We start from the raw sequence: 26,852 nt of genomic DNA on the forward strand, positions 1-26,852 counted from the left end.
TAACTCTATAAAGATCATGTCTGCATGTTGAAGTTCTTCCTGKGAATTTCTCCTGGGTAAACTGCTTTTCCAATAGGTTCCCTGCTACGGGGACGTACATGCGAGAAGCACAGGTATGTAGTCACAGGCGCCAAGGTGCTTCACCATAAGTTATCTCACCCAGAGGAGTTTTAGGTCAGCATCTTGCTATTGCAACTTGTTTTGGCTATTTCCTGCTTTGAAAAAAAGACGTCARGATCCCTTTTCTCTTCCCCCGCTATTCTTTTTGCTTGTTTCTTGACACTTTCCTGCACTTTCTGGGCTCAGAAAGCACTGAAAATCAGCCCTTTAATATCAATCCAGTTATATTAGAAATGGGATAGGCCGGATACCCTGTAAGAAATCTTGCTTACGCGTTAACCTCAGCTCCCTGCTGTTGCTGCCAAGTTCATGATAAGAATTTGGCTGCTATTAAAATCCTATTATCTCATCTACACAATCATTCTTGAAGTACTGCAATTACTAGTTTTTGGGACATACTTCACACCACAATTTAGATTCATGTTCTCTAAGCCAATAAAGTATTTTTTTTGGCTCCATGATGCATTTGACCCCAAACTGCAGGTGCATGGCTGGTGGCCACATCTCAACCCCGCTGTTCCCTAATTGATCTCTTTTTATTTATATTTTGATTTTATGGTAGCTTTTACATAGACTCTTGCACCTTACTAGAGGTGCAGGCAAACTGTAACTTACTATATAGTATGCACATACATTATTTCCTCATCTAAAGGTCTCTAAAGACGAAGGAAGATCATTAGAGGAACAAAGTTTAAAGAAACAATTACTCCAATCAACATATGTACTTAAATTCACATGTTGCAGAAGAAACAATTCACATGTTGCAGAAGAAAAGTTCCTTCCATCATCTCAACTGCATGATATCGAAACAACAATTTGTAACTGGCAGATTTATGCCCATCGTTTATAAGAGTTTGAAAAATAAAACATTCTTAGGTCCCACTTGGGTGCTTGGCATCTTTTCAGACAGCATGCTATCATAAGGCATTACACCATATTTTGAGCTACAAAGTTTCTGAGGTATTAAAATATCTTTAGAATGCAATTGCTTCAGAGTATATATGATCTCTTTTTCAAGTTATATGTTCTAAAACCTTGACATAGGTAATACATGCGCACAATCCAATAGCAAAACCAGTAAACACAAGGCATATTAGTGTCATCATCAAAATGCTGATCTTCGAGTGCTGATCATCAAAGGGTTGAGACACCTCTAACACAGCCCAGTGGAGAGGTGGCTCCTGACTCTTAGCTCCAATCCACAATCAGGCAGAATAAACACCATGAGCTGGGGCCACTTTCTTTTTTTCCACTTGGAAGCGACAACAGTTGAGTCAAATTGCATGTACAATTGAAAGTTTCTAGCTGACAGGTCAATGCACCCTGTGCTACAGTAATTTTTCATAATTGCCAAGAAGGAGGCAGCAGGCAAATGGCATTACCAATAAACCATCCAGAACTAAGGGAAGTATCAATGCAAAGAACTGAAAATCAGGTGAAGATTAACATAATAGCCAGAAGCAAATAGCATTATGTCCATAAAGCAYTCAAGTAATATGTATTCCATCTTAATAAGTTATGGATAATGATATCTCACTAAAGTTCTCAACCTCAAATCACTAAACTTCAAGGAACCTTCTCAAGCCTTATCTCACTTCACAATGAATATTGCTGTAGAAATAGGAAGCCTTCCCTCTGTAGCAGATAAGAGTCCTGATGAGATAACCCTGATAAGTATAACAGAAATTAATTTGACAAAAATCTCTCACATTGGCTAAGGCAAGATAACAACCAGTGATCAGTACATACAGTATGGATCCTAAACAGCTGCATCATACCCAGCAGAAGTTTACCAAACCACTGTGCAAAATAAAATCAGTAATAGACACACACACACACACACACACACACACACTCAAAATCTGTCGTCTGCACGTCCATGCTGCTGCACAGATCACTTCTAAAAGATGCACATAGAAACAAATCACCTCCTGCCTAGAACATGATGTTCTTGAGTGTGTCACGTCTAGTGTAACATCTTTAGAATATCTCATTTGTTAGGTACGAAAGATGATATGTAATTACTTCTCCACAGTTACAGAGTAGGTCCAACATCCTTCTTCCTTTGTGCGAAAAATCTATTGCAGCCAGCTCTGAGCACTCCATAATTGTTCTCCATTAGTAATGATTTACATGATATTACAGCTGTCACTGAATGTCAAGGTAATTTCCCTGCTTTCTTTCTTTGAATCTTTTTAGCAATCCTAGCTTGAAAGAGTACCTACTATAAACATGGTCTTATAGAACAGACTGCTAAAGAGAAAGAAAAAAAAAACTAAGGGACAAGAGACAGTAATTTTGAAATATCTTGTCTTTACAGAATTGACACTAATCAGTTTTAGCTAGGAAGACTTTATATTTCTTTTTGCGCCCAAGAAATGATCRTGAAAAGTAGAAGAATTCAATTTTCCTATCTGACAATGGCAGCAGGACAGGGTGGAACAATCTGTCACTCTACTTTGAAAGTCAGTAATGTGATGTTTTTAATTTATGAAGTTTCTGTGCCTTTCAAAAAACGCGAACTTTATTTTCCTGAAACTCACTTTTCACGCTTACATGCCAAAACCGGCTTTAAGCTTCGCAGGCCTGAAACCTGCCAGAAGGAGAACAGGCTGTGAGCTGCCTCCGATTCCCAGCTGCAAGCCCGGAGAAGGGCTGGAGCAATCGGCTGCCTCYCACACCAGTCCCGCGGCCGGCGGGGCGAAGCAGGGAGCTGGCAGAGCTACATGGAACGAAAACATCCTGGCTGTGCACATTCAAGGGAGACACTGCAGTGAGAGAAGGTGCGGAAAAACTGTCCTGCCAGGTGCTTGTCTAGCTTACACAGCATAGGCTTAAGTTCAGTGAGTCACAGAACCCGGGTAGGTGTAGGGGGTGCAAATCAGTTGGTTATGCTGGTGTTTGCAACAAATTTGGTTCTGAAACCCTAGGGCCCATTAAGTTATCTCTTGGAGTTTTATGCCTGCATATCCTAACATGATAGCCTTAATTCCTTAGCTAATTAGCATTAGAAGAATAAAAGTGGAAGAGGTTTCAGAGTTCATCTGATAACTATGTGTCTCAATCTGAAAGGGCAGTTCTAAGACAGATCTGTAAAACAGGAATCCCCRTTTGACATGAAGATCAAGCAGACGAAATGTATGATTCCTGCAGTGTACTGAGAGATGATTCTAGCCACTTATAACATGAGTTAATCAAGCAGAAATAAATGTCATAAATTGCTTTGTGTCTTACCTCAAAATAGATTCTATAAATAATAGGAGGCACACTAATAAATTTCTCACATCTTGTTGACAAGTATAGTTAAAAACAGTACTCACTCCCAATCAGAAAGAGTATATTTCTGAAAACAATCTGTATAAATGTGCTTTATAATGGAAAGTGAACAGGCTGGAAAATAATACAATGATTGTACTGGCTGATGCAATTGGACTACTTTTAAAATTGTTTCTGAGAGCAAATTTAGACCTGACTTTTTTTTTAGTACCAGCTGATATTTAAGTTATACTTACTGAAGACTATTCAGGAACTACGTATGGAAGCATAAGTGAGTTACAAAGGAGGTTATCTGCAGGAAATGTGTGCTTGGCAAAACTGGTTTCATTCTGAATAATCCTTCTTGCTTTCAAACATAAATCGTATTGATCATCTCTACAGAAGAAATTTGCTTTTCTTTAAAAAAGAAAMCAAGAATCAGATAGTTTGAGTTCTCTATAATCAAGTGTTCACATCATAAAACAATTGCTACCATTTACATTACTGGTGAACTTCTCAGCAAGATTAGTAGGAAGTATAGAGGACTCTTTGGATCTGGGGAATGAAGCTCTCTGCAACTACCAAGGAGTGCACTGCCCATCAGGTCAGGAACATATAGGGAGCAAAAAGAGAACAGTTGTTATCCTTTTTGGCCACGTTGTGACTGAGCTGAGCAATTCACTCCTAATAGCTCCATGCTGTCCATAATGATCTATCAGGAGTAGGACACTACTTGAAAAGAGAATTCTTTCAAACAGTATTTTCTCAAATTAAATGAAAGCAACAGTTGGTCTGGAAGCTTCAGACTGCATCAAATGTGCTACCTTCAGTGTGTTCCTAATGACCACATTAAGCAGTGAAAATGTGGTAAAAAGAGAGCGAAAGAGAAATGCATAAGGCTGGAACTGCTTTAAGCTGTAATTCATTACCAGTTAAAACAACAAACAAACATAAAATCCCAAACAGAAAAACCAAAACCCTCCAACACAGTAGAGATGCTTCAGTACATGAAAGAAGAATATCATCCTGAATTAGGAAGCAGTCCAAAATCATGTTTAACATTTACACACTTAAGCATTTAGGAAAGACATCAAAATCATGCTTTAATTGCTAACAATTACTTCACAAGGAGTTAAGTGAAGTTTGTTCTTTGATTTGCTTTTTCCTAAACTTACTTTTATTATCAAATCAAAGGAAGGACATTTGCACAAATTGGGAGATAAGAACATTAGCCAAACAGCAAACCTCCAAACCCTGTGAAATTTACCAAAAAAGTATTTTGATGAGTATTTTGGCAAAGTTCAGACTAGCATGGGACATGTGGCATGAGGCACCTCCAGACTAAGCTGCTGTGCAGCACAGCTGTTGCTCTGCTACCTGCACTATCAGTCCTGCTCTACCTTCATCTGCTTCCAGCCCACTACCAGGACTCCAGGCCAGAAAAGAATGGAATAAGGGAAAAAGCAAGTTCCTGTCTGTGGCTGGAATGGGAAAGGACAGGAACAAGCATCAAGGACTTCAGTTGCCTTCCCTCCACTTAGTTCATTTATGCTGAGGTGTTGGGGACCAGCAGTAGAACAGGTGGGTGGGTTGGGGGCCAGGCCTGATGTGCTTCTTCAGTCTTGGGTGGGTATGAGAGCTCCTGGGTGCTTTCACTGCAGCAGTGAAAAAAATGGAGGAAGACTTGGGACAAGAAAGGACTTAGAAGTCAAGATTTAGGTTTGCCTTGCGTATCCAATGTAGGCCTAGTACTGCCCTCAGCATGAGATTCCCCATTCACAGGCCCCTCAGCCCACTGAGCTCCAAGAACCTATTTCTCCACATATTCATCCTCTTCTCCCAGAGCTTCCTTCCCTGTGTACAGCCAAGGCCCAGCAGCCTTTCCCAGTCTTTCTGCTTCTGAATACCCTTTCTCCAGACCAAATACTGAGCTCTGCTGCTCCAAGGCAAATCAAAAACAAGAGTTCCTGTTATTCAAGAAATGGMAAAGGACAGTTTTGCTGGCTCTACTGAGTGTTCTTGAGCTGCCTCTAGATTGGATCTTCAGAAAGTAACCTCACTGCGGTGTAACAGGACCCGCTACTTTACACACTTGAGTGCAGGCATTTTCATGTGAGCTACAAATCTAAGTTCACATTAGAATCAAAGTTGTAACAGTAGAACCTAGAGAACTATCCAGCTGATGAGATTTACATCGGCTATAAGAAACTTTTATGCCTAACTTGAGTACCTTCAAGCTTCTTAATTTGCAGCTGAATCACTGACCCCTAGTGACCAAGAATAAAATTCTCTAAAAGGACCACAATTTATAATAACATCTGTAAAATTCTGTTACATTCCCCTTATCTTTTTGGGCAGGATCCAATGAAGTATTTTCAAATGTTATCTCACCCAAAACTAACCCGATTTAAAGGCTGTCAGTGGTACCCTTGTACCAAGGGTACAAGACAGTCCAATCTCAAAATTTAAAATTAACAGAAACCTATTTTCCATGTATGGCCCATGAACATTTCGGCCTGCATTCAAATCTTAAAATGTATAAATCATTGCTTTACACAGCTAGTGAAGGTTAACATAAAGGTTCCTGTTGACTCTAAATCCAGGGCAACTACATAAGTGTAAAAACCAGCCACTCTTGTGAGGAATCTAATGTCCCTACTTCCATGCACTGGCACACAAGTTCTGTGTGAACAAGAGAAAATGAGAAATCTCAGCAATGATAGAGAGAGAAAAGAATCTCTAAAATGTTAGTTGGAGAAAAAAAATGTCAGCAATTTGTGTGATTTGATGCAGTATGCCTTTTTACAGCTAACTGAAGAATACTTAAATCACCAAGATGATGGTAACTGCATTTTCATCTACAGATGAAGTTCTGTTTCCTTAATTAAATGAATAGTTTTCATTGGTGGAGATAAGGTTTTGCTTTAATTTCCTGCCTTTAGGTGGAGCAGGCTAATGGAAAGGCAATATTTTTGGCCTCAGCAACGAGTTACAAAAAAGTTAAATCATAATGTTGGCTGGATTGGAAATACGAAGAGAGTAAGCTCTGCTTGTTCTGCTTCCAATAGCTTTTAGGTAAAGAATTTTAATGGACTCTGATATAATTAAACAAACTTACTATCTTCAGGTCAGCAATAAAACTCCTTTAAGACATTTCTCTACAAGCACACAGATTAACATCTATGGCTATGACTGTTCCATATATGTAAGGTAGACTGTTAAGGTAGACCACTTATTTTGGTGCAAATCCAGCCAAAGACCACACAAACAGGCCTTGCATGATCCCCAACCTTCATATCCTCAAAATAATATTGAGGTAGGACTACTTTGCAGGCTTTTGTGTAATTATACATTTCAACTAGTGTGGTCTCAACCAAGAAACTACAGGGGAAATATGTAAAACACTGCAAAAACAGAAAGTGAACAAAGTTTTCTTCAGAAGACATTGCATTGCGTGGTTTGTCTGTTTTGGGGGTCTCCCCACAAATTCTGAGTAATGTATCTAAACTGAGAAACAGTGAATCACAATATTGTGTCTGAAACGGAAAACTATATTTCAATATAAACTTTGCAAAGGCACCTCTTGATATAGCAAGCAATTAAATTTCTGTACTTTTCTTGACTTTCCTGCAATTCTAAGGTGAATTGAGAGAAATGGCAGTTTCTAACATGCTGATATACTGGCATATTATTTCTAGCAAATTATTATCACTAGTACTGTACCATATGTAATTCTGAGTAATTCTTATTTTTTTCCGTTGAAAAAGCAAATGAAAGAATAAAAGCCATTTAACTCCCAAGTATTTTTGTTAGGTATTTCGTTCTTTATAATCTCATACCAGGAAGAGAGAAAATCAGCCCGAGTTGTAAGGAAGGAAAGCTTAAGCTGTTATGTGAATATTTTCTGTGACTCGCACCTCTACACCTTACAGGAGTTCAYTGTGGAGAAGTTCATTATAGGTTCATCACTGCTGCAAAGAGAGAGACAAGAACATGCCATGCTCTCCTGGAGAGCCTTTTTTTAATTCTTCTTCCTATTGCTTTTAATCTAAGGCAAACTCTAAGCCCAGCAAATATCTGTAAGCACTCTTTCTTTCTGTCTTTCTGGCTTTCTGTCTGTCTTTTCTTTTTTTCCTGAAGCTCTGTAGCTCAGTGACAAAAATTATTATAGTTGGAAGGAGGAAATTCTTCTCTCATCAGTAGAAAGTTTTTCCACTTCTGGCCTCCTGTATTTCCTCTGTTCATCTGCCTCTGCTGCCACGAAAGATGTATAAAGTTAAAAAGGTGCAGCACAGGGCACTCCTTCAGTGTGCTATTTATTTAGCCCTGCTAACCACTTTTAGAGGAACAAGTTCACATCACAGCACCAGCAGCGTGGTGGAGACCACAGTGCACTACGGCAGAGTCAGGGGAGTCCCACACCCAGCAGCTTTTGATACTTCTCAGATTAAGGTCCCTTTCCCCTTCAGTATTCCAGACAAATAATATTTGTATTTACTCTGCAGGTGACAAAGTTCTTCCAACAGCTCATAGCTGATTAAAACTACTAAGAAGCTAGATGTATCTGTTTAAGCAGAAAGAAAGTGGTGAGTAAATAAACCAAATTCATGCTTACCATTTAGTAGCAAATTTTCTCTCCTCATGATTTCTTTTTTTTTTTTTGTAATTTTCTTGTCAAAAGTTGTTTATTTCATGCACAAGCACTGCTGAACAAAAACCCACTAATGTGCCTTTGCCGCCTCCTCCTCTGTTTCAAATATAACAAAAGACAATTTTCTCCCTCTATTCCTGTGTAATTGATTAACATGAAGGATGTGTACTTCTCGTTTAAAGTCTTCTTTGCACAAGACTGGAATACCATGTCTTAGATATAAGCAGTGGGTATGTATTATGTATAAACAAAAGTACYGGCAAATGTTGTATTCAGAGAAGTCCCCCTTTCTCCTGCATCTTTCAGCTCTCCAAGCAAGGGGATTGCTGGCTGTACTGAGCTTCCAAGCATAACAGGGACCGTTCTTGTTGGTAAACACCGTTTAAGTTTCCAGCTATACTGGYATCCAGCACATTTGCTTGCCTAAAAGCTTTCCTCTTGATGTATTTCATTAAGCATAGAATCATGCAGTGAGGTGAAACAGATTTGGAAATGCTGTCTCCCTGCTTGCACGCCGGGGCCGTCACCCCGAGCATGATGAGATGTTACAGTGGCACTTGCAGAGCTCTGGGAATGAAAGAAGAGCTAATTGGATGGGACGGGCTCTCTCACACAGTCAACAAAAGACATTATTAATCCGGCTTGCAGACAACCAAAAGAAATCACAGGCACTGGAGACCGTGGCCGTTTCCAGGTTCAAAAGAGCAAGGTGAAGTTCAGGGGAGAAGAAAAGAACTGAACTACTGAAAAGACATCGGGTGGCTTGCTTGGTAGATGCCCAAAACAGAGCTCAGAGGGCATAAGTGGCTTTTTGGGTGCGCAGGCTGTGTTCAAGCTCAGTCCTTGTCTGCTCTGGGTTTATTCATTTTATTTATAAAAATTGTCATCTCTGTCCCTTGTGCTACATTGTTTGATGCTTACAAAACAACTCAACCAGCTTGCATGGACTTACACTCTGAAAATTCAACGCCATTAAAAAGATTCCCAACTCAGACTAATCCACCGTTTAGAAGTATGGAAGTAGGGAATGAAGCCTAGTATTTTTGTATGCCAGCTATGTTTTCATCCCATTCTATCCTGCAAATGCCTTCAGGCCCAAACCCTGTACAGTCCCAGACAGGCAGAGTACAGACAGACAGTCCAGAGGGACAGGCTTGAGGTGCACATGAACTCCTCAGCTGAACAGCTAAGTCCAAATTTTGATTAAGCAAGTGTATTCCTCTAATTAAAAAAAAGATGCAAACATACGCACATATATATAAATAATCCTCTAGTTCCAAAGTGGTAAGATAGATTTAAAATGAGGTAACTGTTTGAACTATTAAATTTCATAATATTTTCATTTGCACATCTGTGCATAAAAAAGTATCATTCACTCCTGCTCCCAACAACTTACTTTTGTGTCCAGTGACAAAATACATAACCTCAAAAAGCCTCACCAACCCTGCATTTCAAAGGCATTTCATAATTGTTTACCTCTTGGCCTGAACAGTAGTACTGTATGTACAAGGTCCCCTTGAACTAGTGTAACTCAAAACTGCTTAGAAACTTTTCCTCAAATGATTCTAATTTCTTTAGGAAAACAAAACAAAACTAAACCAACAATAATTATTACATGTCCAAACAAAGGGGTTTTGTTGGGGCTTTTTGTTAAAAATAAAAAAATCATTTTTCTTTTACCCCAGAAAAGCAGTTTTCATTCCTACTTATTTCAAAGGAATGCCTGCAATTTTGCGGTATTATGCAAACCCCAATTAGCAGTCCACAAGGTGTTTTGAAAAACAGTGCCTAATGTGTTACAGACACATTTAGTGGCCAACTTCCAGGAGCCTGAAAAAATGCCTTTTTTGAAAGAAAGTTTGGGAATTAAGTCACTTGAATTCTACAAGGAAATGCTGATAGATATAATTCTTCCAACAGTTAATAAAACTTTCTTTTTTTTTTTATTAGATGTTGGTTTATGTTCTCTTACAGGAACAGAGCAGGATATTTGTGGCAGTTTAGCGATTTGGTTTCCTTCAGCCTTTCCTTAAAATCTAGTTCTACAACTACTTACTGCTGAGTAAAGTGTTAGTATTACAAATAATGSCTGTTATTTGAGAACAGTTCAAAACATGTCCGTTGATTACATTTGTTTATTTAAATGTTTTTTCAGTTTTTGGAAACTGCCAATTTTTTCTTCCTTGACCTATACAGTGCGAAGTGCAAGARGGCATAGACAGAGGTTGCACAAGAGGGCAACCTCCATGATCAGGTTTTTCAGTAACATAAATAATAAAGGATGGGGAGTACTATTTATTTTGGAAGTTATCCTTAGCCATAACACTATCAAAAAATGTATTCACTGATTAGAATGTCTTGCCTGACACAACTTATCAGCACCCCAGAAACCATACCCAGCAGATCTCCGAAGCCAAACTAGTGAAAGTATTTAAAGAAAATACCCCAAACAACATTCACATATATAAGTGACTGTGAAGTTATGGATAGCTACAGATGCCGAAATTTTATTTCTCCTTCTTCACCAGAATTCTGGAGGTGTTTTATGAACATGTCAGGAACAGGCTAAAGAATATAAATAAGATAATACATATATGTGCCTTTCAAATGGCTGTGACTGTACTATGCCTTTCATTTTATATCCCTCAATTTCTCTTCCCTAAAGACAGAAAAACCCTCRTTCTTTCTTACTAATCCTTTACAACTGATCACACCCTAGCCAACTTCAATGAGCATTTTTTATTGCTCAGTAAGTTATTTCTATCATGCCTAAGAATGAAAGTTTAAACTCTTTTTTTTTTTGTTAGCTTGTTTTGTTGTTTCTTTGACTATGATCCTAAAACTCCCACCCTTTCTCACTGACACAAAAAAGTCCCTGGTCTCTCCTCCTTTTCTCCAGTTTCTCCTCATGCCTCAGCTCATGGGGACTCTGGCAGGCGCCAGTTCTCTCTCTGATTCATTTACTAGCAGAAAGGGGAGTAGAGTGGGTCTTACTGGATGAAATCATAAAAGGCAGAAAGAATTTTCTTAAATTCATACTTGAAAGATTTTAATTATCATCAGGATGAACATGAAGGGAACAAGTATCTCAAACTTCGATCACTTTTTCTGAACTCATTTTCTAGTATAACATGCATCTCTAGAAACATCCTAATTTACACATCAACAGTCCTAAGGTGCTGTAAATGCATACCTACTTTGGAGGATAACAACCATGTAATTCCTTCAGCATGTCATGACTGATTTTTGTATTGTTTTACCTGAGATCTTAACTTTTCTGGCCAATTGCCATTTTACCTTTGTGTGGAAATTTGAAAAAGGAAAGTGGAAAGAAAAAACTATTTGCTTTGCTGCTATAAATCAGTCAAATAATTGTTTCTAAGGAAGCACCATAGCTTCAGCTGAGCAATTCTTCACCACAACGTTGCCTTTACTTTAACATTTATAACATTTAACATTTATAGTCAAATAGCCAAAATGGGGTCAGATGGCAAAAACTTTTCCTTCTAGTTCACTTGCCAGCCTGACATATTGGGCTACTTTCTGGGTTGAATCAGCTACAAAATATGGCCCCCAATCTTGTTCTTCTGCCACAATTGTGCTGGTAGCCTGTCTTGCTAACACAGCACTGCCTTCAATAATAGAAATTATTACTGCCATCACACTTCAGATATAGATGTCTTTTCTTTTGGTCAGAAGAAAATTAAGTTACGATAATCACAGCCTATGTTGGCGTAAAATGTTGCYGCAGTTCTGCCGAAGATGACCATCCCTAGAGCTCTATTACATTAGAAATGCATGCAAATACTCCTAGCCCCCCCAATAATTTTATGCAAAATAAGCTGGTTTATCCTGATTAATGAACTTGTGGGGAACTAACTTGGAAGTATGGCAGTAGTTTCCAAATCCGCTATGCATCTGTGCCACATTCTGCAGGCTGGCTTTAGAGATGAGCTTCATATGACGCTACGGAACAAACTTTGTTCTCAGCCCCCCAGCAGGAATAATCTCTGTCCTGGAGATCAGCATTGATGCTAAAATTRATCTATAATGAGAGCTGAGTTTTGCCTTCAGTTTATATGTTAACTAATACAAAGGCTCTCTAAATCCATCTAGTTTCAAAGCTAGAAACTTGAAGACAAGATTATAAGCTTTTTTCTTGTTGAATTACAGCAGTAAGGAAAGCTTCCACTCTGAGCCTAAATAAAGTGCATTTAAAGCTTGGGCTCCATTTCAAGTTCTTATTAGCTCCTGGAAGGGAGCCACCGCCGCTCAAAACCTCTGCTGCCCAAAGCTGCCGGACTCACTTGTGCAAAGAGCTCTGCATCTGCCTTAAAAGAATACTGCTCCTTTCGATTCCACAGTTGTGGGGCTGGTTAGTTCTGTACAACTACATGAACTGTGCTTATTCTCGATCTGCTGAGCAGCTTGGGCCACAGGCGCAGCTCTGCTTTCAATCTGCACACCTTGCCCCGGTGCAGGAAACGGAGCTCGGTGCCACASAGCGAGAGCGGCACCCCCGCACCACCACGGATCCAGCGCCCACGGCACCCGCGACGTGTCGGCACCGCGGGCCCCGAGCAGCTGCTGAGGGGCTCACGCGTAATTCATGGTCCTTCGGAGCGGTTCTTGACAGCTTACACACCACCAAGCTCATTCCTGACCTGCTGCACGTTAGAACCTGAGAGCTCCAAGGGCTAGCAGGCTTCCTCAGCAAGTCATTAAGTTACACACAAAATCTTTCCTCTCCGCCTCCCTCCCCCACAAAAAAAGAGCTATCACCTTTCCTGTAAGGCAGTTCATTTCTTCAACAGAAAAAAAAAAAAAAAAAGACAGAGAAGGAAGTCAGCTCCCTGCCCTGCTCTTGCAGCAGACTGGCAAGGAAAGGCTGCTGCRGGGGTCAGCCGTCCTCCCCTGCCTCTGCCGGCTGGCTTTACAAGCAGGAGCTGCTCTTTGAAAGGCAGCTCTTGCGGTAAGAGGAGTTTGCAGGCTTCGTTTGCAGAGCCAGGGAATGATTTAGGATAATCCCAACCTGCAGCTCAGCCAGTTTGACTCCCTGCCTCTCATAGCTGGCTGCGCTTTCAGGTGGCTTTCAGGTGTGTCTTTCCACCCAAAAAAAGCAAGCAGGCAGATGACACCAGTCTGACCTCTAAAACAGAAGCTGGCAGGCAACTCTTTTTTTTTTTTTTTTTCCCCTTCACGATTTCCCCCTTTCTTAATTTGTGGAAAGATCTCGTAAACAGAGCCAGCAGCAGAATTAAATATTTGCCCAGCTCTTTGCTGGTACCATTGTAACCTCCCGGCCTGCAGATTTCATGTTTGATAATAAAGAGAGAGAAGAAACAGAGACAACAGTTCTAAATTCCCCCCCTCCCCTTTTTTTTTCTTATTTTTTTCCTCCTGAGAAACTGTATTCTTTCACCAAAGGGCAGAATTCCAGTGCTTTTGTATGCTGTTGTCTTTGGTACACTGGCCACCTTCCACAAACCCAAGTTTCTGTAATTGTGTTGAATACAGTCAAATCAGAACAAACTGCTCTCCTCCCTCTCTGAAAGGCCATGAATATCTTCTCATCCCTATTAAGTCTTAAAACAAAATGTTTTCTTATTAAGTCCTCAAGGACTGGAACCTACAGAGAAGGCAATATATACACCCTTGGTTTCAAAGAAAATTTGGATTTATACATCTCTGAAGTGAAACGGGCTACTTAGATTTGCGATGTCCTGCAGCACTATATAAATAATGATTAGGAAGCCATTCTTCTCTCATTTCATTGCCGCATACTTGTGCTTTCTGCTCTGTCCAGTGTGGTTAAACTGCCATTACCTCCTCTTAAAAGATTTTAAAACATTCTTCCAATTGCTCTAATGTCCCACGGATTAGTTTCACATCCACACCAAAAACACTCACAAATACCCATCTGCCATTCTTATTTTTTGCACATTTGTCTTTTCACTGTCATGCTGCTTCATCTTATTCGATCTCTGTTCCTTCCCCTTGCACCTCTGTATATGGCTTGAGCGGGAGCTGTGTATCAGCCTCAAGCTCCAAGAGCAACGTGAGCCAGGTACAAAGTATTGCTTTTTCATTACCTACTTGTGCTCGCACATGAGTCTGGGGCCTTCTTTGGGGGGTGGAAAGGACAGATCATAGAATCATAGAATCACAGAATGCTTAAGGTTGGAAGAGACCTCAGAGGTCATCTAGTCCAGCCTCCCTGCTCATGCAGGGTCACCCAGAGCTCACACAGGGTCACCCAGAGCACGTGGCACAGGGCTGCGTCCAAGYGGGTTTTAAAGATCTYCAAAGAAGGAGACTCCACAACCTCCCTGGCAGCCTGTTCCAGGGCTCTGTCACCCTCACTGTCAAGAAGGAGGGGAAACATCCTTAAGTTCCTGTGGAACTTTTGGTGCTCAGCTTGTGGCTGTTTCCTCTAGTCCTATCGCTGGCCACCACTGAAAAGAGGCCGYCCTCTCCTCCTCACTGCCTCCCTTGAGGTATTTATACACGCTGATCAGGTYCCCCCTCAGCCTYCTCTTCTCCAGGCTGAACAGACCCAGCTCCCTCAGCCTTTGCTCATAGGGCAGATGTTCCAGGCCCCTRATCATCCTSGTARCCCTGCGCTGGACTCTCTCCAGCAGCTCCACATCCCTCTTGTCCTGGGGAGCCCAGAACTGGACACAGTACTCCAGATGTGGYCTCACCAGGGCTGTGCATAGGGAGACGGTCACCTCCCTCTTCTTAATGCCCCCCAGGATCACATTGGCCTTCTTGACCACTGCTGCCTCATGGTCATCTTGTCATCACGACAAGACACCAAGGTCCTTCTCTGTGGGACTGCTCTCCAGCAGGTCAACTCCTAAACTGTACTGGTGTCCAGGGTTATTCCTCCCCAAGTGCGGGACCCTGCACTTGCCCTCGTTGAACTTCATGAGGTTTCTCGCAGATGTTCCATGGGAACAAAAACAGAGCTTTTGAACAGTATTAAAGTCMAGTTCACTTCTACTGGCAGAACTTTTCCACTTTTTCTAAGGAAGCTGTGGATTCCTATAAGACATAAGGTTCTGGTACAAGCAACATTCAGGATTCATATATAATGAGATTTTCACAGAAAATTAAGTTTAGGTACCTCTCCCTTCTATCTGAACAAAGGTTCTCCTGGGGCAAAGAGTATATCTGTTCTATCTGAAACATAAAATCTATATCATTCCTAGTTGGTGGCATGAAGGGCGTTGGTATGGCCACAGTTCATACCAGTAGCTCTTTTTTATGCTAAAAGATGTTGCGTGCTTCCTGGGGATAAATAGAGTTGTGTTAATCTGAGTCAGTTGCGAGCTATTTACGAGGCAAAATCACAAGCCATTTATACAGAGAGGACAGTGAAAGCTGTACTTGTTGGGGATATTAGCTCGATATTAACAAGACTACAAGTACTGGAGCCAGGGAAGTTGAAGACAGGAGTGCAACTACAAGAGGAGGGAAGTAATTTGCAGTGAAGTAGTCAGCTTGGTCATAGGACTTTGGAAAGATGCTTAACTGCATGGCAGTTGGGGAATGGGCCAGGGCAAGGTGAAGWGGGAAAAAATGACGGCTCAGAGGAAAGGAGGGCAAGAGGGTGACGGTGGGAAGGAAATCCTGTAACAGACTAATGGTCAGGCCTAGCATGGAGGAGAATCGGAGCAGCAGATCAGATCCTCTGGCTGCCTCACATTTTCTCACCCACATTTCTCCCTCTGATCAAGAAGTAGGAAGAAATTTGAAGTCATAAAGACCAGATAAGACTAGGGAAGGAGAAAAGAGAAGCTAAGCAGCTAAAACAGAGATTCTCAGCTATGACCTGAACGTCAGTAGCTGCGCCGCTACTCTGTAATGTTGCTCTTCACTCACGCTGTTAACAAGGTCACATGCAAAACGTTTTTCTGTCGTATGACACGCCAGCTAAGTATAGCGTGCTTTCTCCTTCTAGTCATTTGATCCTGTTCCAAACATATAATCTCTCATATCTCCAGTGTATGCAAGGCTGGACATCAGCACATTTTTGGCTACAGGGCACCTACAAAAAGATTAGTGACAGTCTTGTGAGGTTTGCGTTGTATATTCTGTCACGGGAACAGCATCTAAACAAGGTTCTTTGCATTTCCATTTTGAGAACCCCTGCCCAGTATTAACAAGCTTAGTTTAACTTTTAGTCTATCTCACCAGCTACTAAGTACATATTTAAGGATTCGCATTGCTGGTAGTCGAGGAAGGGAGTATCTACTCTTACCACTACCCCAACTAGGAAATTAAATGAGTTTTGCAGTGTGTGCCTAGTTGTGGAAGTTCTAACTTTAACTTCTAACTTTAGTCAGAACTAAAGTTCTAACTTTTAGTTAATTTTTTTAGTTCTAACTTTAAACTTCTAACCTTAGTTAGAAGTTATATGTTTAATTTGAATTCCATTGCTTAAGTTTAATTAAGATTTAATAGCAATGCACTTTCATCATATAATCACATTTTAAAGATCTCATCTTACAAGTCAGAAAACAAGAACACTGGATTCTGTAGGTGGTTTGTTTGATATTAATCAGTTTGCTTCTTGGTCACTTAAAATCAGCTTTTTATCTTAATGAATCAGAACTTCAGACCTCAGTATTAGTGTGGATCTGCACATCTAGGTCCTACCAAAGATCTGTGAAATCTTGTGCAAGATAACACATTTCTCATGTGTACGCCAAGTGGGTAAGCCAGGCAGACCACCTAGTGAATACATCCCATTCTAGTTAAGACAAGAAAATCTCTTCCTCTTGATTCTTTTATTTTTTCCCCAGGCAAAATAGGGTCTTACAGCATACCTCTTTCTTAAGCTACTTAATATTTATTTGCTGTTTTTCACCTTGCATGCGRTATGCCATGTGTCCTACTCTGGGCAAGTCCCTCCATCCTACCATCCCCTTCACTTCAACCATGGATAAATTAACTCACACTGAAGAAGAAATAAAACCCATCACATGGAAGCATGATTACTCATGCAGCTGATTTAGATTGCTCCTGTAACTGCTCCTCTCCCCTGATTTCTTGAAATGTTATTGCCTGCGCACGTCTCCAACATGAGCCTCCACGCTGGCATAACTCGAGTTCCTATACTTGCTATTTCCTGTCACTTCAGCTGAGAGGCATGAAGCTGGGAAAAACAGATAACTCATGAGATGTTTCTTAAAGAAAAAATGTCTCTAAGAGCCAAAGCACAACTGCATCAAGCCCAAGTTATTTGTGTCACCATGCCCTGTATCCACAGCTGCAATTACAGTTTCCCTTAAGAGGACAGGCCTACTTGACTGAAAAAGGTGGAGGGAAAGCTGTGGCAGCACTGGTATCTCAGGATGAAACTTTAGTGGGATAACACCAGTGTATCATCATGCAGCACTGAATAAACTCTCCTTCCAACTCCTACCCTTTAATAGTCTTCTACAAGTGCCTCTTATTTCTTGCTATTCAGGTTTATTCAAAGTTTTGCGTTTCCTATTCTTGCCACTATGTCCAGACTGATGTCATTCAGGAGTATGCTGTCCCTGTCTCACCTAAAACCCTAGCTCCTTCGGCCACTTTAGGGTTGTAGCCCTCAACTGTGCAGTAAATGCTCCTCTGCTTAGCCCCTTCATCAATGGTTACAGAAAGCATCACACCTCTTTTACACACTCTATACTGGACTCAAGACAGACCCAAGCTATYGCCAGCACTAATTTATTCAGTTAGCTTTAGTTCCCAAATGAGAGCACGGCTTGTATTTCTCTCTAGTGCTTCCAGGAAGAACAGAAAGCAAATATAGTAGATAAGTTATAGAGTATGTATGTGAGATTCAAAATCTCTCTCAAGCAGTTTTTCCAAACACTGTTAACATATCTGAACATCATTTGAACAGCTGGAGTGATCCGCAAGCAAGGTGTATAGGATTCTTTTTTTTTTTTTCCTGTTTTTTAATGATACAAACCTGCATGCAAAACCCAAGCTGAATCAAATCACCCTTTTCAGCATTTCACAGAAGCCCAGTCTCTCTTACCCCCTTATGCTCTCAGTTCCATTTGGAAGCGGAGATGGAATTACTGAATTACTGTGAAAGCAGCTGTTCCTGCCGCGTTTTCACTCAGGCTAGAAGCAGGAAGTAAGAAATCTTTCATGAAAGCCTGTAATTACGAGATTTCCAGCTTAAGTTTTGCACACATGAACTCCTTGGAAGAGGTTTGGATAAGCAAAGTTTGGAACGTGCAGCTATTTGGATAAGTACCTGGCTGCTTCATTGAACCGGTCTCCCCATAGGCAAGGGCCATGCATGCCTGACCCAACGGAAAGTTTGCACAGAGAGGCAGTTCTTAGCAGACAGGGAAGAACTTTGCCAAGAGGTAGCACGAATAGACTAGTGGACTGTATCATAAGGTACCTGCAAAAGTTTTGAATGCTAAGAAACATTCTCTATCTGCATTTTATAATTATTCTGTATGATTTCTCATTGAGGACTTATCTGGGACTTTTCCGCAACACATTAATTTTTGAATATTTTGATATATACATTAAAAAACGAGCTTAAGAAAAATCCTTCTCTCTAGATGAACCTACTTTATAATACATCTTTAAAGAGTAATGTTCAAACATGACTATAAAGTACATAGTTTGAGTTTTTCCAACTGATCTGTAATTCCAGGAGGCACAAAGMATTCAATCTCAAGTCAATGCTTATGCAACTGGGAATAAAGCTATGCCTGTCATAGCATAGTGTTTTCTGAAACTCCTCTAGGATATTGCCTTGCTTTTAACTGTACCTGCGTACAGAATCTTTAAGTAGGTCTTAAAGTTAACATTTTTGTGCTGTCTTTTGCTTACATTCATGCAAAACTCTCCTTACATATTTGTCTTGGTTCAGAGATAGCAGAACATGGAAGACACAGATATATTGAAGGGCAGCACCTAAATACAAACTGGAATTAGCTATGGAGAGAGGAAAAGATTTTACACTCTCCCATGGGAAGGGGAACTTTACACACTTGTCCTTTGGAAGGGATCAGACCTAAGAAGCATTACAGCAATTCCTCCAAATGCGCTCCTATGTAGACTCACTTATAACACCTTGCATAGTGCTTCACTCAGGAGCACCACTGAGCATTTTAGATTAGAGCTAGGCCCATTATTTCCATGAAGGAGACTCTCTAGCTACACTAAAATTTGAACTGAGTTCTCATTTATCTGGGTTGGGAAGTGGTCCCACATGGAAGMACTCCTCCTCTCCCCCCCAAAAAAACCCCAAACATGCCAGCAAGTTCTGTTAACTAATTCCAAAAGCTTCTCTTTCTGAAGGAACTTTGGAGGATATCTAAAATTCTGCATATTCTATTCTAAGGGTAGTGAAAGGGTTTTTTTTCTCCTTTGTTGCCATTGCAGTAACGGACAGATCTGATTGCATGGAGCCTGCTGAAACTTGCATTGCACTTGCTTGTCTTCTTGGTGTACATCTTAGACCAAACTGTCTTCAACTTTGCAGCACCACATACTGTGTAAGAACTAYGGCTCTGTCTAGCAGGCGATGGGTTAGGATGAAGAATTTATGCAATCTCTTAGTGATTAGAGGAGAGGAGCAGTAAAAGCATTGCTAATAAAAAGGTGTATTCCTTCTCTCATACAGAGTTTTTTTTTTTTCACAGCCATAGCAGTGATGACAAAGAAAATAAATGGTGCAAGCTGAGGAAAAAAAAAGAAAGAAAAAAAGAAAGGCTGAGATGTTCTGTCTAGATCCCTTGGGTTTGCAAATTAATACCAAAAGCCAGCAAAGTACTTTAAAAGTACCTGTAATTTAGCTATGATTAAGCGGGCTTAAATGCCTTTTCTGAACAAGGCTAGGATGGCTTACACAAAAAGTTTTAAACAAATGTTGAAGCACAGGCTTCAGGCTGGAAGACCCAGGACAGCTTCTTTTATTTGCGCTTTCTAATCCTGTCCAAAGGAGGAGAACTAGCACCTTGTACCATCATGGCCTGACCTGGGAGCATAACTGCAGTGAAGAAAGTTAGCCTGAGGTTAGCTGAAATCTTCAAGTCAGTCTAAAGAAGTTTCCATTGGGAAGTTCCTGAACTATTACTCTGTTTAAAAAGAATTCAGTTCAAATCGGTCCATTCACAATATTCTTCCTACAAAAGTAAAATAGCAGTTCGAAGGCACATTAACAATCATAAATAAGATTATAGAGACTATGTTGAGTGTAGAGATTGGGGCAGAGGGGCAGAATAGGCTTAGAGTGGAGGGAATGGTGCAACAGGCAGCCTTTTCTCAGAATTCCCTGGAAAGCCATGCTCACACTTTATAAAGCATGAAATCTTAACATGAAATCTTAAGTTTTAAGAAACGTGATAGAGGACAAACTCTGTTACAAAGAAAATAACCACCTCTAGCCAAGCCTGGCTAATAGCACTATTAATTTCTATTGGTAGCCATTCATCATTTTAATTTGTCACAAAATATAAAGGATTTAAAAGCTAATTTACCGAAGACGAAAGAAGTGCACCTTTAACCTGAATGAAACAAGCAACAAACTAATCATAAAGTATGTTTATATTACAGTGCAGTAGCGTTTCCTCTTGAAACATCCTTTTCATATATAAAGCCACATCCTTGGAGCCTGATGCTTAGAGCAGCTTCACTGAAAGCAGCAGATTCCTCCACCATTTCACAACTCACCGGAATTTGCTCTATTTGTGTTTATAGTTTTCCACAGATACTGCTTCTTTGTTCCTACACTGACATATCAATAAAACCTCTGTCACTTTTCTAGCATGCTGGCAGCCCTACCTTCTGCTTGTTGGCCAGCATCCGACCCGAGCAATTACATTTTATCTGATAACTTTATCCTGAAGTCTTAACTATATATTGTATTCTTTTTCTTTCTGATGTGGTCATACATAGTTGAACAGCTGTTCAAAACGCTTCTCCAAATAATTTTGCAAACAAATTTTGTTTTCCAACATTTACAATAAAGCAAACAAAAATTGTGCCAGCAAGGCTGAACTGAAAGGCTGTTCAGAAATTGTTGAGATTTTCAATTTTTCTTCCTCTTTACTGTTTATCCCAGCTCTAATTCTGATTTCCAAATATCCAAAAGCCCTAAAAAATCYACAATAGAAAATTTACACAAGAATTAAGTAGAAATACGTGATTAAGCTCTACAGGTAAAGTTGGGTGAAAATTTTCAACCATAAAATAAATTCAGTGTACAGTTGACAAACATGTCAGCTCATTTTGCCATATTTAAAACCAAAGACTTTTAATATCAGTTCAAATCAACTTCTCGTATTAAACTATATTTTAAAAATATTTCTAAATTAAGTGGTAGGTGAGAAAAAAAGGACCAGAAAAAAAAAAAAAAGAGAAAAGAATGAAGACCATGATTTAATGCTTTAAAATGATCTTTTTAAAAAAAATTAAAGAGAATTCCCTAATCATTAAAGCATTTTGGAAGAAAAAATAACTCCAAATTGCATACATTACTAACCTGGGTGTCACCAGTAAAACAAGGAGTTATATTTGAAAGGTGCTAGCTACATTGTAATTTAAGTATTTTACAAACACACACTATAGAAGTGACAATGTACATGATTTAACCTCACTGTTCTTAATGAGACCATCATACAAAGCCCCATTGCTTTAAGCAGCTCCTCACAAGAATACATTTCCTATTCCAGGGGCCTGGAGTTTTGACACAAAAGGCAGAGAACAATCAAGGCTGTTGCAGGTAGCCTTGATTCTATCAAATTCACCTTCTTGGTCCCTAGTAGGTGTAATGGATTTAACATGTCTCAGCGTAAGCCCTTTTCTTTTTTTAACAGACTTCAGAAGGATATGGCAAGCAGCCCTGCTGCCTGCAGTGCATCTCTCAGTGGGACACAAATGAAGTTGTTTTCAATCGACGGAATAACAGCAGAAATGGGTCAGAGGCTGAGACAAAGCATTTGGTAGTTCTTGTGTTTTATGTATTTCCAGGATCTATAGGTAGAGCACCTACATGCAATAGCTCCCAAGCTCCCATTTCATTTGTAGTAGCTCTCTGGTTCAGATTTTGAGTAGAGCCATAATTCCAAAAGTAAGATTATTAATTATTGTGATGGGCTTACAAAAAATATGCATCAGATTTGAGATATCACAAGTAATCACCCTTCAGCAAGTAATGACAGAAACGGGAGAATGTGTTTATTTTAACATGCACAACACAGTAAGTCTCRTTCATCTCAAAAGAAGTGAAGAAGAAGGCACGTTTCCTCGGACATCATGGAAGATGATGTCTTGTAAATAACTTTAAGGAAGGCTTTCAGAACAACCACAGAGGAAGCATGCAGATGATTTAGCTCTGACATATCTAACAGACATGTAAAAAAAAAATTCTCAGCATCCAGCTGTAAGACTTGACTATTTTGCAGCACACTTCTAAGAATGGCAAGAAGTCTGAAAAAATATATAGTTAGTGGGGAAAAAGACACTTGAATGAAGCGGGGAGGTGCAAGGGACAGACCAACAACTGGAGGGGGAATTTTCCCCACGGCAAACTGAGAGATGATTGATGTGCAGTGCTGCTTCTTTTCCCTCCTCATGGCAAAAGGACTCATCAGTTGACAAAGAGCATGATGCAGGCATGAATCAGAAGCCACATTTCTGAGAAAACATCTACCAGCAGAAAGAAATAGGTGGAAAAAAAAAACATTCAGAATTATTTCAAAAACCCACAGAGGTGTCTCAGAAAACCTCAGTGATGCTAAGTATCACAACACTTTTCTGGACGCCTTACATGTCTAAATAGTGCAGAAGGTCTCACTGGAGCTATTGCGGATGATAAAATCCAAGAGGTTCCTGATGCTCATAACAAAAGGCCTTGGAGACAGACCTATACCTGTTCTCCGACGACTGTTTTTCATTGCAAAGGCACTGCTAAACTTTAACTAAGGGAGAGTGATAACAAAATCAGGGTCAAAACCAGAACACACTTTCCTCCTAGATACTGACACTGTTTCCATTGAGAGTTATCTGAACAATTCAATTGAAATAATGACAACATGTTGTTATTTTATTCAAGTAAAAAGGTCTGGCAAATAATCTATTTGAAGCACTTCTAAGAATAATTGTGAATTATAAGCATCTTCCACCCGACACTTTTCAAATTAATTATGTTCCATTATTGCACTTTTCTTACTATCAAATGGCTAGTCTGAGTACAGTAAATGGCTTTTGGCACAGCTGGAGAGAGCCTTCACCAAGCCACAGATTTGTGCTGATTTGGTCAGGGACAGAAACAGGGAAGAAAAAGAGTTACTAAGCAACAGCAGGCCAGGAGCAGGAGAAAGGTCTGCAGTCTTAATTGACACTAACTTTAAAAAACAGTACAGCAGTAAGAGASGGATCAAGATGTGAATTTTGCTGCCCTGGAAGAGAAAAGAAAAAAAAACACTTTCCACCCCAGGCAGGCAGCCAGTCTCTATCTGTTCTGGGTTTTCCCCAAACATGCACTGCATGATGCACTGTAAACTCCTCTTTGGGGAGAGATTCAGCACCTTATTCTCAATTCTGAACAAGAAGGTGAAGGACCAAAACACCACTCTTCCATGTGGAGCCCAAGAAACACTGAAAGCATTTGCTCTCCAACAGCTCTCTACTCCTAATATATTCCTAACAGTGATAGGACAAGGGGCAATGGATACAAGTTGAAACATAGGAAGTTCAATCTCCATATGAGGAAGAACCTCTTTCCTGTGAGGGTGCCAGAGCCCTGGCACARGCTGCCCAGGGAGGCTGTGGAGTCTCCTTCTCTGGAGGTCTTCAAAACAGACCTGGATGCCGCCCTGTGCCCCGTGCTCTGGGTGTCCCTGCTGGAGCAGGGGGGTTGGCCTAGGTGATCTCCAGAGGTCCCTTCCACCTCAACCRTTCTGTGACTCTGTTAACGTAGGAAAGAGGATTGCAGTACGATTCACAGCTACATGGACCCCCAAGACACCACAACTCCACAGAGTTGCTATCACATCCAGACATAGCTCTCCCTTGCTCTCTTGCTAACCTATGATTAAGGGGGTCTCCTTTCTCTAAAAGGCCAGTCCAAAGTCTTGCCCAATCACTCATACAAGAGAATTTGTTTAGCTTAAATTGAGGACTCTCTCTAACATGATCAAGCAACGCAGAAATCCTGATAGCTTCCTTCCAGAGCAGTTATCTATTTCCTCCTCTTTTGCTGTAAGAAAAACAGTCTCAGGAGCATGTGATAACAGACCATGAGTTATCACATGAACACTTAAAAATGTAAATGAAAAAGCCCTTGATGTGGAGCTCGCTGCGAGCTGTACCACTGAACAATCAACCTTTATTTGCCTAACGAGCACTACCTTGAGCCACACAAGTTATTTGCTTTAGCTTCACCTGAAGAAAACCTCTTTCCTTTCCAAACAGTACCTTTTGTACCAATGCAAGTACCAATGCAAGCTATGTAATTTTTTTCCTAAAAACAAACAAACACACACAAAACACCCACAACGAGAACACCAAACACAGTACCTTGTACTACTGATCCTTCCAAATAATGATCTTTTCTTCCCATTTCTCCCTCCTTTGATTTTGCACTTACTTAAGTACACAGGATTTAAGCATTTACTGATTTTCCCATGTACTCCAACGCACTTAGAGTACAAAACCACAAGAGGGAAAACTACTGGGATGATTGTTGTTGAGGAGGAAAAACCAGCAATCCAGGTCTGGTTCACTCCAACTGTCTGATGATCGGGATTACAAGTGCTGAAAGTCAGAGTCATCTCCTGCTCCGATTTGCACTGTTGCAAGTCAACTGAGGTTATGAAATAGAATCTGGCACCACGGGGAAGAGTGTCCGTCCACAGGATACGAGTAATAGCCACTTGAGTAAATGCAAGTTACTCATATCCTGCTAATCTGTCCTGCACATTCATGCACATTTTTAGGTGCCTCCAGGAATCTGAAAGCGAATCTCACTTGTTACTTAATGAAACTAATTTCACTAGATGTAACGCAGGCATCCTGAAACATTGCTATTACTCATCCAGGAGGTGCAATCAATGCGGCATTTCTTTAATTCTGTTTGATTARGGTCCACGTCTCTGTTTCCATTCATCACACAAACCTCAGTCTCCCTGGCTGGCTACAGGAGCGTTCCCAAGCCATGCGCTCCAAGTCTCAAAGAGCGAGTGGACCTCCCCTTCCTTTATCCAGAAAAATCTTACGTACTCTTCTTTTACAAAAGAGGTGGTAAACTGTACACTTTCCTTGCAGCCTGAAAAAAATCTTCCTGTTTTCAAAACAGAAGCAAATGAAGAATCTTTATTTCCTCTTGCTGCAAACATTTTAAATAACAGACATACAGTGACCAAATGGCCAAGCTTCCTGGGCATTCCAAATACAGTATACMCACTTGTACACTTCAAGTTGATATATACAGCCATATACATACCAGATACAAACATACACAGGTGTGCATACCTACACATACACATGCACATACATACACATTTTCAAATATATGTGGTGACATTACACTAAATAAGAAATTAAGATATTCCAGTATATGGTATTATTAGACATAGATCTCAATAAAAGCTGTAGAAAATGAAGACATAGTCTTTAAGGAACTGAAGGCACCAAAGTGTTTAGTGATCAGGCTGCAAAGAGCCAAGCTCTGACAGAATTAGCAACAGTTTCAGCTAGTCTATGAAGTCAAGTATCTGATGATGGGAGAATAACAAATTTATCAGCTCTTTATCAACCCCAGGCCTATTAGCCTGACTGCAGCAGAAGGCAAGAGGTTTTGAAGGGAACCATCAGAGAGGGAGTGGGCACGGGATAAGACCCAGTACCCGTTAATCAGAAGTAGGAAGTGCCAGGCTAACGTGACAACTCATTTCTAGATAAGGAAAGTGCAGCAAATCTAATTTGGACCTCAGCAGGCACTTGATACGGTGCCACATGGCACTGTAACTCTTACTGAGTTAGGGAACAACGCAGACAGGGGTACGAGATTTGCACAGTTAGGAAAGCAGCACGTGCTCTTCGGCCGGCAGGTAACACCACGGTGCTGGGGAGCAGTGGGATGGAGGGSCACGTCTCTAGGAGCGAGTGCCCAGGTTTTAATGCTGGAAAATGACAGCGCTGGGCGCTGCGGAGGCCGGGGAGCGCGCAAAGCTCAAGTGCAACTCGGGGGTCGCCCGGGCCGGGGCTCCCCCGCGGCTGCCCGCTGGGCCTCGGCCGCGCGGCCGCTCCGCGCTCCCYACGCGCGCGGGGCCGGCGGCACCGCCGTGCTCCCCTTCCCACCCTTGCGCCTCATCCTCCCGCTTGCAGGAGCCCGCAAGCGCCGCGCCGAGCGCGCGGCCAGCAGCGCGCTTGGCCCGCGTGCACGAGCCCCGCGTGTGCGCGCGGCCGGGCGCGCAGCGGCGGCGGAGGCTGCAGGCGCGTCTGCAAGCCCGGCCCGGCGCCGGCCCCGCGCTTTGCCCGCCGCCCGCTCCGCTCCGCTCCGCTCCGCGGGGCAGCCCCGGCCCGGCCCGGCCGGCTCGGCGCGGGCCGCGTGTCCCGGCTCCGCGGGGCACCTACCTGCCAGCGCGCCCAGGGCATCCTCGCTGTCGGGCGGCGCGCGGTGCTTCGCCCCTCGCAGCTCGCCCTTGGACTTCCAAACCAGCTTAACCATCTTGATCATGTCGGGCAAGTCCCAGGCCAGGGTGCCCTGCTGATAGGCGGGCAGGCTGCCCATGGGAAAGGGCATGGGCTCCTCCGCCGTCCTGCGCCGCCGGCCGGGCTCTGCGGCGGGCAA

The 26,852-nt window shown here is 41.4% G+C and overlaps 1 protein-coding gene across 1 annotated transcript in view; it reads right to left on the reverse strand.

Moving 5' to 3' along the window:
- The window catches only part of PDE7B (phosphodiesterase 7B), an 88,274-nt gene extending 61,431 nt beyond the window's left edge, over positions 1 to 26,843 (reverse strand). The window contains exon 1 of the mRNA XM_026048190.1: positions 26,636 to 26,843. Within this exon, the coding sequence (XP_025903975.1) occupies positions 26,636 to 26,804 (169 nt within the window). The 5' untranslated portion in view covers positions 26,805 to 26,843. The remainder of the gene's footprint in view (positions 1 to 26,635) is intronic.
- Between the last annotated feature and the right edge of the window lie 9 nt (positions 26,844 to 26,852).

The sequence above is a fragment of the Nothoprocta perdicaria genome, unplaced genomic scaffold (assembly GCF_003342845.1).
Source record: "Nothoprocta perdicaria isolate Ctin4 unplaced genomic scaffold, notPer1 scaffold_52, whole genome shotgun sequence".
NCBI lineage: Eukaryota > Metazoa > Chordata > Aves > Tinamiformes > Tinamidae > Nothoprocta > Nothoprocta perdicaria.